Below are 13,244 nucleotides of genomic sequence, written 5' to 3' on the forward strand. Positions count from 1 at the left end.
GCTTCAAAATGGCATCAACATACTTCTCACCACTGAATGGTGTGCCTGCATCCACGAGTGCCTTGCATGCTGGGAAATGGCAAAGGTTTGTCTGAGAGAGCTGGGCTTTCCATGACACAAGTTTTGTGGAGAATGCTCTCACGTTGTCATAGGCAGCACTGACCAGTTGCCCCTGGCCTTGTAAACTCTTGTTCAGTACATTAAGCTCATGTGTGATATCAACAAGAAAAGCTAAGTCCATGAGCCATTTGGGATCACTTAGCACAGGAACAGCCACCCCATCCTTCTCCATGAAGGCTTTCACTTCTGCTCTCAACTCAAAAAATCTCTTCAAGGCGTTTCCCTGCTGAGCCAACGTACCTCGGTGAAGTAGAGCACAGAACCTTCGGTGCTTTAAGCCCCTGGATCTGATTTGGTTGATGCATTTCACAACGACAGACATCACATTGTCAAACTTCAGGCATTTGCTGCAAAGGGCCTGCTGATGGATAATGCAGTGCAGAGCGATGGCCTCCTCTACACCCTCCTCTTCCAGTTTGTTTTGAACAAGTGCCACCAGTCCATTTGTCCTCCCTGTCATTGATGGCGCTCCATCGCTTATTATTCCAACAAACCTCTTCCATGGCAAACCGGCATTCTCAATGGCATCACACAGCTGGTGAAATATCTCCTGAGCGGTGGTCTGGCCATGCATTGGGATTACTGTGAGCAACTCCTCTATCACTTCAAAATTGTCATCAATACCACGGACATAGTTGAAACCAGAAGTTTACATACACTGTGCAAAAAGACACATAACACTTTTTTTCTCACTGTCTGAAGTTAAATCAGACTAAACCTCTCCTGTTTCAGGTCTGTTAGGATTACCAAAATTATTTAACTTTTGCTAAATGTCACAATAATGAGAAAGATAATATTTTAGAGAATTTTTCATTACTTTCTTCAAGGTCAAAAGTTTACATCCAGTTCCTTCGTATTTAGTGGCATTGCCTTTGAACTGCATGACTTGGGTCAAACGTTTTGGGTATCCTTCCACCAGCTTCTTACAGTACTCTGATGGAATTCTGGCCCATTCCTCCCGACAGAACTGGTGGAACTGAGTCAGGTTTGTTGGCCGCCTCGCTTGCACACACCTTTTCAGATCTGCCCACAAATTTTCGATGGGATTCAGGTCAGGGCTTTGTGATGGCCACTCCAAGACATTGACTTTGTTGTCCTCAAGCCACTTTTTAACTATTTTGGCAGTATGCTTAGGGTCATTGTCCATTTGGAAGACCCATTTGCGCCCAAGTTGTAGCTTCCTGGCTGATGTCCTGAGATGTTGCCTTAATATTTCCAGGTAATGTTCTTTCTTCATGATGCCGTCTATTTTATGAAGAGCTCCAGTTCCTGCTGCAGCAAAACAGCCCCACAACATGATGCTGCCACCTCCATGCTTCACAGTTGGGATGGTGTTTTCAGGTCTACAAGCTTCCCCCTTTTTCCTCCAAATGTAACGGTGGTCATTATGGCCAAACAGCTCCACTTTAGTTTCATCAGACCACAGGACATGTCTCCAGAAGTTAAGGTCTTTGTCTTGGTGTCTTTTTGCAAAATGCAATCTGGCTTTTTTATGTTTCTTTAGGAGTAATGGCTTCCTTCTTGCTGAGTAGCCTTTCAGCCCATGTCGGTGCAGGACTCGTTTTACTGTGGATAATGACACTTTCTTACCAGCTTCAGCCATCATCTTCACAAGGTCTTTAGCTTTTGTTCTGAGGTTGATTTGCACATGTCGGACCAAAACACGTTAATCTCTGGGACACAGAGCCCGTCTCCTTCCTGAGCGGTGTGATGGCTGGACATTCCCATGTTTATACTTGCGTATAATTGTTTGCACAGATGAACGTGGCACCTTCAAGCATCTGGAAATTGCACCCAAGGATGAACCAGACTTGTGGAGCTCCACGATTCTCTCCCTGATTTCTTGGCTGATTTCTTTTGACTTTCCCATGATTTCAAACAAGGAAGCAGAGTGTTTGAGGTGTGGCCTTAAAATACATCCCCAGGTGTACCTTCAATTAACTCACATGTTGTCAGTTAACCTATCAGGAGCTTCAAAAGCCATGACATCATCATCTGGGCTTGCCCACGTTGTTTAAAGACATAGTACTTTTGGTGTATGTAAACTTTTGACCTCAAAGAAAGTAATATAAAATTCTCTAAGAAATTCTCTTTCTCATTATTGTGACATTTAGCAAAAGTTAAATAATTTTGGTAATCCTAACGGACCTGAAACAGGAGAGGTTTAGTCTGATTTAACTTCAGACAGTGAGAAAAAAAGTGTTGTGTGTCTTTTTGCACAGTGTATGTAAACTTCTGGTTTCAACTGTACATTGCGAGCTGGGCGGTGTCTCTGATGTCTGTGGTCTCGTCAAGAGCGACTGAGTATACACTGAAATATTTGGCTTTCTCACACAGTTGATCATAAATGTTACTTGACAGGTCAGAAATGCGCTCTGCTACGGTGTTGGCAGAAAGGCTGATGTTGCTAAACTGACCTTTCTTTTCCGGACAGACGATACTTGCAGCCTGTAATATGCACTTTTTGACGAATTCACCTTCTGTGAACGGCTTTCCCGCCTTAGCAATCATCTCACTAACCACGTAGCGAGCTTCGACTGCTGCATTATTCTCTTTGGTTGCTTTCTTGAAGAAATCTTGTTGCCTCAGTAGACATGTTTTAAGATTTGCAGCCCGGTTGGCTCTCTCATCTCCCTGGTATTTTACATACTCCTCAGCATGTCTAGTTGTGTAATGACGTTTCAAATTGTATTCCTTGTGCACCGCAACTTTATTTTGTCAGAGAGAGACATATATACGTATAATGTCCCGCTGGGCAGCAACTTAAAAAACTTATTTTTTGAAGTGTTGTGAACGCAGCGCGCTGGGACGGATGTCTGCGTTTGCCTGATAGAAACGAGGCAGCCAGCCAGACCCGGAAGAAAACTCTCCATGGCAACGCTGCTGTAACTTTCAGTCATTGAAAGTGTTGCTCTGCTTGCATCAAGCCCGGTCGATGTCCCGCCCCCGAGAGCCAAATACCCACCGTGATTGGTCGGTTCGTTCAGCTCCGCACACAACACTGGAAAGTGCCATTCATATAAAACTCGCGGGCCGCACTAACATTAAACTTTCATATTAAGGTGGGGGCCACAAAATATCGTCTCGCGGGCCGCGAGTTTGAGACCCCTGCCTTAAATGGAAGAAGTTTGGGACGACCAGAACTCTTCCTGGACCTGGCCGTCCAGCCAAACTGAGCAAACATGGGAGAAGAGCCTTGGTGAGAGAGGTAAAGAAGAACCCAAAGATCACTGTGGCTGAGCTCCAGAGATGCAGTAGGGAGATGGGAGAAAGTTCCACAAAGTCAACTATCACTGCAGCCCTCCACCAGTCGGGGCTTTACGGCAGAGTGGCCCGACGGAAGCCTCTCCTCAGTGCAAGACATATGAAAGCCCGCATAGAGTTTGCCAAAAAACACATGAAGGACTCCCAGACTATGAGAAATAAGATTCTCTGGTCTGATGAGACCAAGATTGAACTTTTTGGCGTTAATTCTAAGCGGTATGTGTGGAGAAAACCAGGCACTGCTCATCACCTGCCCAATACAATCCCAACAGTGAAACATGGTGGTGGCAGCATCATGCTATGGGGGTGTTTTTCAGCTGCAGGGACAGGACGACCGGTTGCAATTGAAGGAAAGATGAATGCGGCCAAGTACAGAGATATCCTGGAAGAAAACCTCTTCCAGAGTGCTCTGGACCTCAGACTGGGCCGAAGGTTCACCTTCCAACAAGACAATGACCCTAAGCACACAGCTAAAATAACAAAGGAGTGGCTTCGGAACAACTCTGTGACCATTCTTGACTGGCCCGGCCAGAGCCCTGACCTAAACCCAATTGAGCATCTCTGGAGAGACCTGAAAATGGCTGTCCACCAACGTTCACCATCCAACCTGACGGAACTGGAGAGGATCTGCAAGGAAGAATGGCAGAGGATCCCCAAATCCAGGTGTGAAAAGCTTGTTGCATCATTCCCAAGAAGACTCATGGCTGTACGAGCTCAAAAGGGTGCTTCTACTCAATACTGAGCAAAGGGTCTGAATACTTATGACCATGTGATATTTCAGTTTTTCTTTTTTAATAAATTTGCACAAATTTCTACATTTCTGTTTTTTTCTGTCAAGATGGGGTGCTGAGTGTACATTAATGAGAAATAAAATGAACTTTTTTGATTTTAGCAAATGGCTGCAATGAAACAAAGAGTGAAAAATTTAAAGGGGTCTGAATACTTTCCGTACCCACTGTATATATATATACATATATATATATATATGTATATATATGTACACACAGTATAAATGAAAGTACATCTAACGGATAATACTACTAATCATGCAGCTGCACCATCAGCACCACAGTCAGAATAATAAATCAGAATAATAACAGTCACAGGGCAGTGGTTAGCATTGTCACCTCACAGCAAAAAGGTTCTGGGTTCCAATCCCGGCCTGGGCCTTCCTGTGTGAGTCTGCATGTTCTTCGTGTGCCTGTGTGGGTTCTCTCGGTTCTCCAGCTTCCTCCCACCATCCAGAAACATGCTATCAGGTTAACTGGTGGTTCTACAAATGTCCCTGAGTTGTGGATGAGAGTGAACGGTCTTTGTTTCCATCTGTCTCTATGTCCTGTGATGGACTGGTGACCTGTCCAGGTGAACCCTGCCTTCACCCTAAGTGAACTGGGATAGGCTCTGCCCCCCATGACCCTGTTCAGGATAAAGCAGGTATAGATAATGGATGGATGGACAACAGTCAGAATGTTGAGAGTTTATTGAGGGGACAGATCATCTTCATGGAGTGAAACACAGTGGCACCAATAGAAAACTAATTATACAGCATCATCACATCGGAGGTGGAGCTGCTGTCTTTAATGAATCTAGTGTTGGAACAAATACTGTCAAAAATATATCAAATAGTCTCTTTCCCTCTAGTTAAAAAATATTTACAAAGTTTGACAGAGTGACGTTCTGCAGTCCGGAGATTCAGACAGCAGACACTTTAAGACTTTACAACAACTACGTGTGTGAGTGAAAATAAGACTTCATATCCCTTTTCAAAAGGAAACCAGCTCAGTTGTGACTCGATGTTCAGACATGATGTTTGAAAAGTGGCTGAAACAGTGAACAGTGGGAACGCTGTCAGAGTGCTTTAAAAACTCTGCTAGAGTGGTCACAGACGGTCAAACACCTCCATGTGAGACACTGATGTAGATTCAGACACTGGATACATGGCAAACACTGCAGTTAAAAGAGAGAAGACCCTAAAATGTTGAGAGTCCTCAGCAGGTCTCCGTCTGTCAGAGACGTTGCAGAGTGACAGACAGAAGATGATCTGACCGCCATCGCTGGAATCAATCTGATCTCCTTCTGTTCTCCCTCAGAATCCTCATCAACAGGTCAACTGGGACACCTTCACCAATGTGGGAAAGGTGAGTCTCACGGTGCTCCTGTGTCAGCTCTCACCTGGCTGCAGGTGTGTTACTGCAGGTGTGTTACTGCAGGTGTGTTACTGCAGGTGTGTTACTGCAGGTGTGTTACTGCAGGTGTGTTACTGCAGGTGTTGCAGGGATCAATGCAGAGACCTGATCCAGCTGTTAGATGAAGTCGTGTTTTTGATGAGTGAACAACTACAAACTTATAAAACAGTCAGAAGCAGTTCAGCTCCCATCATGCAAAGTGTCGTCACAACCACAGGTTTCATGTGAAGGTGACCTGGTGGGTAAAACAGAGGAAGTCCAAGATTGATGTGGATTTTCACACAGAAAGAGGCACGTTGTCCAACCTGTGGCCCAGACCCACAAGTTGTCTGTCGCCCTGCAGCACTCGTCCTGACCCACAGCCACGCCTCCTGTCCACAGGAACAATGAACGATGTCCGACGGGTCACTGTTCTGGACTGATGTGGGTCAGAGTGTCAGGAGAACCGGGCCTCAGTACTCCACAGTCACTGCTTTGGTCTTGAGGTATTCTGAGAGGGCGTCCTCCCCTGTGGACGAGACGGAGAACAAGAACTGGTGAAGAGCTCGTGGGGTGACAGAGGAACCCTGCAGAACCTCCTGAACCACAAACAACCCTGCAGAACCTCCTGAACTGGGTGAATCTGCTGATTTCAATGGGGCTACTCAGTCCATCTGAGGCTGCTGAGCACTGAACAGTTCACATCTTCAGCAGGAAGCTTCTTAACATCTTTTAATGACTTTATATGACATCATACACAAGCTACAAATGGTTTCTTATCTGACAGAAAAGAGAATTCTTCAAACAAAATACTTCCTGTCACCATCATGTCCACACTGAACGATGTCACCAACAGGTCTGTACGTGGTGAGAAACTCAACACGTTAAAGTCTCCTCAAACACCAATCAGTGTTTTAGTGTTTCCTGATTTCACACACTGAGTTCATTATCAAGAGAAATCAAGTCAAACAGTGAAACTATAGAAGTACATATAAAATATAACATCTGTTGGACATTACTGTCAATCACTCTCCACACGGTGACCTGTCAATCACTCTCCACACGGTGACCTGTCAATCACTCTCCACACGGTGACCTGTCAATCACTCTCCACACGGTGACCTGTCAATCACTCTCCACACGGTGACCTGTCAATCACTCTCCACAGGGTGACCTGTCAATCACTCTCCACACGGTGACCTGTCAATCACTCACCGAGGTCTTTGCCGAAGCCCGACTGCTTGAAGCCTCCGAACGGTGACGCCACGTCGGTCTTGTTGTACGTGTTTACGAACACGGTTCCCGCCTCCAGCCGCTCGCTCACATACATGGCCTTGTTGATGTCGCGGGTGAACACGCCAGAGGCCAGCCCGAACTCCGTGTCATTGGCTCTCTGCAGCACGCCGTCCACGTCGCTGGTGATTGGACAACGAGGACGACGGTTAGCAGTTGAAACCAGACGGCAGCTGAACAGACGGACGCTCGTCCGCTTACCCGTCTCTGAACCTGGACGCCACCATGATGGGGCCGAACGACTCCTCTTTAGCGATGAACATGTGGTCGTCCACGTCGGTGAACACGGTGGGCTGCATGAAGAAGCCTGGAGGACACCAGCAGTCATGACTCAGCACAATCACCCTGAACAGCTTTCATATTGTATTACTGTTATTGTAATCTAGTGTTCATGTTGTGTCTCAGCGATGATGAAACAACAGTCAGCTGTTGGTCAGGTGCAGCAGCGGGGGCGGGGCTCTACCTGGCCGGTCCACCTGTCGGCCTCCGTACACCAGCGTGGCACCCTCCTTCACCCCCACCTCGCAGTACTCCAGCAGCTTGTCCAGGTGGGCTTTGTGGTTCTGTGGGCCGTGGTCTGTGGAGCGGTCCAGAGGGTCCCCGATCTTCATCTTCTTGATCTCCTCCACCTTGGAGGAAAACAACGCTGCTCTAATGCTGCTCTAACGCAGTGCATTATGGGAAGTGTAGGAGCCAGCTGTCACTTACCACACGGCTGATGAACTCATCATGGATGGAATCCTCCACGAAGAGGCGGCCGGCAGCAATGCAGTTCTCCCCCTTATTAAAATACACAGAGCTCATACCCTGTGGAACACACACACACACACACACACACACACACACACACACACACACACACACACACACACACACTGTGTATCAGTGTGTGTCAGAGTGTGTCAGAGTGTAGCAGTGTGTGTCTCACCATGCGGACAGCTTTGTCCATGTCACAGTCACTGAAGATGATGAGGGGCGACTTTCCTCCGAGCTCCAGAGAAACCTTCTTCAGGTTACTGAGAGCACAGCTGCACACAGAGACAGGAACCAGACATCAGGAACCAAGAACCAGGAACCACACATCAGGAGCCAGGAACCAGATATCAGGAGCCAGGAACCAGATATCAGGAACCAGACATCGGGAACCAGGAACCAGACATCAGGAACCAGGAACCAGATATCAGGGACCAGACATCTGGAACCAGGAACCAGACATCAAGAACCAGGAACCAGATATCACAAACTAGACGCCAGACATCAGGAACCAGACCCCAGGAACCAGACATCAGGAACCAGGAACCAGACATCAGGAACCAGGAACCAGATGCCAGGAACCAGACATCAGGAACCAGGAATCAGACATCAGGAACCAGGAACCAGACATCACGGACCAGACATCAGGAACCAGACGCCAGGAACCAGACATCAGGACCCAGGAACCAGACATCAGGACCCAGGAACCAGACATCAGGAACCAGACGCCAGGAACCAGAGACAGGAACCAGGAACCAGTCCTACCTCTTCATGATCTGTTTTCCGATTGGCGTGGAGCCCGTGAAGCCCAGCTTGCGGATGTTTGGGTGGTCGGACAGCCGCTGTCCCACCACGCCCCCTGGAGGACATTAAAGGTCCCACAGTCACAGAGAGACAGACAGTGTAGTGCAGGACTCAATCAAATAAAACTAGGGACTGCTCCTTTAAAATGTGCATTAAATACTGTGAGGAACATGTCACGAGCATGTTCACGGTCCCAACCTGAGAGACTGACAGCAGGCTGAGGACACGAATGAGAGACAAGAGGACCCGTCTCTCCTGATTAACTGTAACTTCTGTTAACGTTGTTCAGCACAAACTGAGCGGCTCACAGTCTGAGACTAACTGGACTGACTGGTTCTGTGTTCATTACCGGAGCCTGGTAAAATGTTGACGACTCCTTTTGGGATTCCAGCTTTGACTGAGAGTTCAGCAAACTTCAGAGCAGTCAGTGGAGTGACCTGGAAGAGTGAGAGGTCATCTTTAAAACACTCTGCACACGCTAACACTGCACACGCTAACACTCTGCAGTCTCACTGTTTGTGTAGAGAAACAGGATCTCAGTGTTTCTACCTGGATGAACTGACCTGTGCAGGTTTGAGAACCAGCGTGTTTCCAGCTGCCAGGCAGGCTGCACTCTTCCACGCCAGCATCATCAGAGGGTAGTTCCAGGGGATGACTATGGCACACACACTGCGCACGCACGCACACACACACACACACACACACACACACACACACACACACACACACACACACGCAGTGGTCAATGTAGTCAGGAGCGGCCTGAGCTGACAGGTTGAGTGGGGGCGGAGCTGTTACCCCAGAGGCTCCTTCCTGGTGAAGGTCAGGTTCCGGTTGGGTCGGGCCTGGTTGATGGGGATGGTCTTCCCCTGCAGAACACAATAGACATCAGAGGAACTTCTCTCTACAGGTTCTGTTTGAGTGGTTCTAACAGAGAACACCGGCCCACCTGGATCTTGTCACACCAGCCAGCAAAGTAGCGGAATGTCTGGATGGACATGCCGACGTGTGTCTTCAGGGCCAACGTGTACACCGCTCCGGAGTCTATGGACTCGATGGTGGCCAGCTCCTCCTGGTTCTCCTCCATCAGGTCTGCCAGTCTGTAGAGAGGAGGTCAGAGGAGGTCGGACTTTAATTTCAGAACATCAGATTGATGTAACACGGGTGTCCATCAGCTTGTTGAATTGTCCTCATGGCGGACGTTCTGTGTGTTTGATTGACAGCTCCGAGGCTGGACGTGTTTCAGCGTGCTTCTGTCAAACTCCGTTCTTGTGGCCCTCTGAGTTCAGATGAATAAAAACAGACCTGCGTGCTAGATAGCGCTGCACCGTGTTGTCATTGACAGAGGAATCCTCCAGGTGGAGCTGCTCACCTGTACAGAAGACTTCCTCTGTCTCGGGGGTTCATCCTGCCCCACGGCCCGTTGTCATACGCTTCTTTGGCAGCAGCCACGGCCCGGTCCACGTCCCCCACTGAGGCGTAGGACACCTGACAGATCACCTGGAGGACGTGATGTTACATTATCAGCGTGTGACAGAGTGTGTGTGAGTGTGTGTATATATGTGTGTGTGTGTGTGTGTGTGTGTGTGTGAGTGTGTGTGTGTGCTTCATGAGGGACTCACCGATCCATCCGTGGGGTTGACGGTGTCGTAGGTTTTGCCGTTTTCTGCGTCCTCGAACTTTCCGTTGATAAAACACTGGTATGGCATCTTCACCATCATGTTGTTCACATCTTTGGTTGCCTAGGTAACAAACCAGATGGATGAGGGCCGTCAGCTCAGTGCTGGACTGAGACAGAGAGTTAATGTTGGAGGCAGCAGGAGAGGAGGAACACACTCACGTAGTCGACGAGCAGCTCCTCCTCCTGGTCCTCTCCTCTCAGGCGGCGGACGAACATCTGGATGAAGTCCGTGAATGTGGCGGCCATGTACACGTCCTCGTTCTGCAGCTGGACGCCACCATACTTCTGCTTCACCTCCTCCACCAGCCTGCAGAGAAAGAGCTCATCAGCAGAGGCAGAGGCAGTAATCTCCTCTCCTTCTCTCCTCTCCCTCTCCTGCTCCTCCCTCTCCTCTCCTGCTCCTGCTATATATAATTAAGATATAATTGAACTATAATTAAGATATAATTAAACTATAATTAGGATATAATGAAGATATAATTAAAGTATAACGAAGATATAATGAAGATATAATGACGATATAATGACGATATAATGAAGATATAATAAAGATATAATGAAGATATAATAAATATATAATTAAGATATAATGAAGATATAATAAATATATAATTAAAGTAAAATGAAGATATAACCAAGATATAATAAAGATATAATGAAGATATAATAAATGTATAATTAAAGTAAAATGAAGATATAACAAAGATATAATAAAGATAAAATTAAAGTAAAATGAAGATATAATAAAGATATAATGAAGATATAATAAATGTATAATTAAAGTAAAATGAAGATATAACAAAGATATAATAAAGATATAATTAAAGTAAAATGAAGATATAATAATGATATAATGAAGATATAAGACATATATAATTAAAGTAAAATGAAGATATAACAACGATATAATAAAGATATAATGAAGATATAATTAAAGTAAAATGAAGATATAATGAAGATATAATGTTTATATAATGTTTATATAATGATGATATAATAAAGATATAATAAAGATATAATTAAAGTAAAATGAAGATATAACAACGATATAATAAAGATATAATAAAGATAAAATGATATAATGAAGATATAATAAAGATAAAATAAAGATATGATTAAGATATAATGAAGATATAATGAATATATAATAAAGATATAAAGATATAATAAAGATATAGTTAAAGTAAAATGAAGATATAACAGAGATATAATGAAGATATAATTAAAGTAACATGAAGATATAATAAAGATATAATGAAGATCTAATGATTATATAATGAAGATATAATAAAGATCTAATGAAGATCTAATGATGATATAATGAAGATATAATGTTTATATAATGAAGATATAATGATGATATAATGAAGATATAATAAAGATATAATGATGATAGAATGAAGATATAATAAAGATATGATTAAGATATAATGAAGATATAATAAAGATATAGTTAAAGTAAAATGAAGATATAACAAAGATATAATGAAGATCTAATGATGATATAATGAAGATATAACTAAAGTAAAATGAAGATATAATAAAGATATAATGATGATATAATAAAGATATAATTAAAGTAAAATGAAGATGTAATAAAGATATAATGATGATATAATGAAGATATAATAAAGATAAAATAAAGATATGATTAAGATATAATGAAAATATAATGAATATATAATAAAGATATAATTAAAGTAAAATGAAGATATAATAAAGATATAATGATGATAGAATGAAGATATAATGAAGATATAATAAAGATATAATGAAGATCTAATGATGATATAATGAAGATATAACTAAAGTAAAATGAAGATATAATAAAGATATAATGATGATATAATAAAGATATAATTAAAGTAAAATGAAGATGTAATAAAGATATAATGATGATATAATGAAGATATAATAAAGATAAAATAAAGATATGATTAAGATATAATGAAAATATAATGAATATATAATAAAGATATAATTAAAGTAAAATGAAGATATAATAAAGATATAATGATGATAGAATGAAGATATAATGAAGATATAATAAAGATATAATGATGATATAATAAAGATATAATTAAAGTAAAATGAAGATATAATAAAGATATAATGATGATATAATGAAGATATAATAAAGATAAAATAAAGATATGATTAAGATATAATGAAAATATAATGAATATATAATGAAGATATAATAAAGATCTAATGAAGATCTAATGATGATATAATGAAGATATAATGTTTATATAATGAAGATATAATAAAGATATAATGAAGATCTAATGATGATATAATGAAGATATAACTAAAGTAAAATGAAGATATAATAAAGATATAATGATGATATAATAAAGATATAATTAAAGTAAAATGAAGATGTAATAAAGATATAATGATGATATAATGAAGATATAATAAAGATAAAATAAAGATATGATTAAGATATAATGAAAATATAATGAATATATAATAAAGATATAATTAAAGTAAAATGAAGATATAATAAAGATATAATGATGATAGAATGAAGATATAATGAAGATATAATAAAGATATAATGATGATATAATAAAGATATAATTAAAGTAAAATGAAGATATAATAAAGATATAATGATGATATAATGAAGATATAATAAAGATAAAATAAAGATATGATTAAGATATAATGAAAATATAATGAATATATAATAAAGATATAATTAAAGTAAAATGAAGATATAATAAAGATATAATGATAATAGAATGAAGATATAATGAAGATATAATAAAGATAAAATAAAGATATGATTAAGATATAATGAAGATATAATGAATATATAATAAAGATATAATAAAGATATAATTAAAGTAAAATGAAGATATAATAAAGATATAATGATGATAGAATGAAGATATAATGAAGATATAATTAAAGTATAATGAAGATATAATTATTTCCCTCCTCACCTGACCACGTCCATGGAGGTGGCTCCAGACTTGAAGAAGTCGGTTGTGTCCTCCACAGCTGGGATGGTGCTGAGGATGTTCTTCCAGATGTTCTGCAGATGAAACAACAGGCTGATTTTTTTTCTTCTACATCGTCACACACGAACAGCAGATTAAACAGAAGGAGCTCCACCCACCCGGATCTGCTCGGCCATTTTCCTTTCCTCCTCC

At 41.9% G+C, this 13,244-nt stretch overlaps 1 protein-coding gene across 1 annotated transcript in view; it reads right to left on the reverse strand.

The window, feature by feature from the left end:
- Positions 1 to 4,849: 4,849 nt before the first annotated feature.
- Positions 4,850 to 13,244, reverse strand: part of aldh1l2 (aldehyde dehydrogenase 1 family, member L2) — a 13,443-nt gene continuing 5,048 nt past the window's right edge. Inside the window, exons 8-23 of the mRNA XM_069156315.1 lie at positions 13,211 to 13,244; positions 13,035 to 13,126; positions 10,240 to 10,387; positions 10,022 to 10,141; positions 9,772 to 9,899; positions 9,349 to 9,499; positions 9,198 to 9,268; positions 8,963 to 9,068; positions 8,749 to 8,836; positions 8,361 to 8,454; positions 7,771 to 7,870; positions 7,551 to 7,649; positions 7,306 to 7,471; positions 7,044 to 7,149; positions 6,765 to 6,964; positions 4,850 to 6,078 (exon numbers count right to left, since the gene is read on the reverse strand). The exon at positions 13,211 to 13,244 is cut by the window's right edge and continues 92 nt beyond it. Coding sequence (XP_069012416.1) covers positions 6,023 to 6,078; positions 6,765 to 6,964; positions 7,044 to 7,149; positions 7,306 to 7,471; positions 7,551 to 7,649; positions 7,771 to 7,870; positions 8,361 to 8,454; positions 8,749 to 8,836; positions 8,963 to 9,068; positions 9,198 to 9,268; positions 9,349 to 9,499; positions 9,772 to 9,899; positions 10,022 to 10,141; positions 10,240 to 10,387; positions 13,035 to 13,126; positions 13,211 to 13,244 — 1,759 coding nt within the window. The 3' untranslated portion in view covers positions 4,850 to 6,022. The remainder of the gene's footprint in view (positions 6,079 to 6,764; positions 6,965 to 7,043; positions 7,150 to 7,305; positions 7,472 to 7,550; positions 7,650 to 7,770; positions 7,871 to 8,360; positions 8,455 to 8,748; positions 8,837 to 8,962; positions 9,069 to 9,197; positions 9,269 to 9,348; positions 9,500 to 9,771; positions 9,900 to 10,021; positions 10,142 to 10,239; positions 10,388 to 13,034; positions 13,127 to 13,210) is intronic.

Source organism: Embiotoca jacksoni, unplaced genomic scaffold, assembly GCF_022577435.1.
Source record: "Embiotoca jacksoni isolate LCO1_2020_lvr unplaced genomic scaffold, fEmbJac1.0.p SCAF_21, whole genome shotgun sequence".
Taxonomy (NCBI): domain Eukaryota; kingdom Metazoa; phylum Chordata; class Actinopteri; family Embiotocidae; genus Embiotoca; species Embiotoca jacksoni.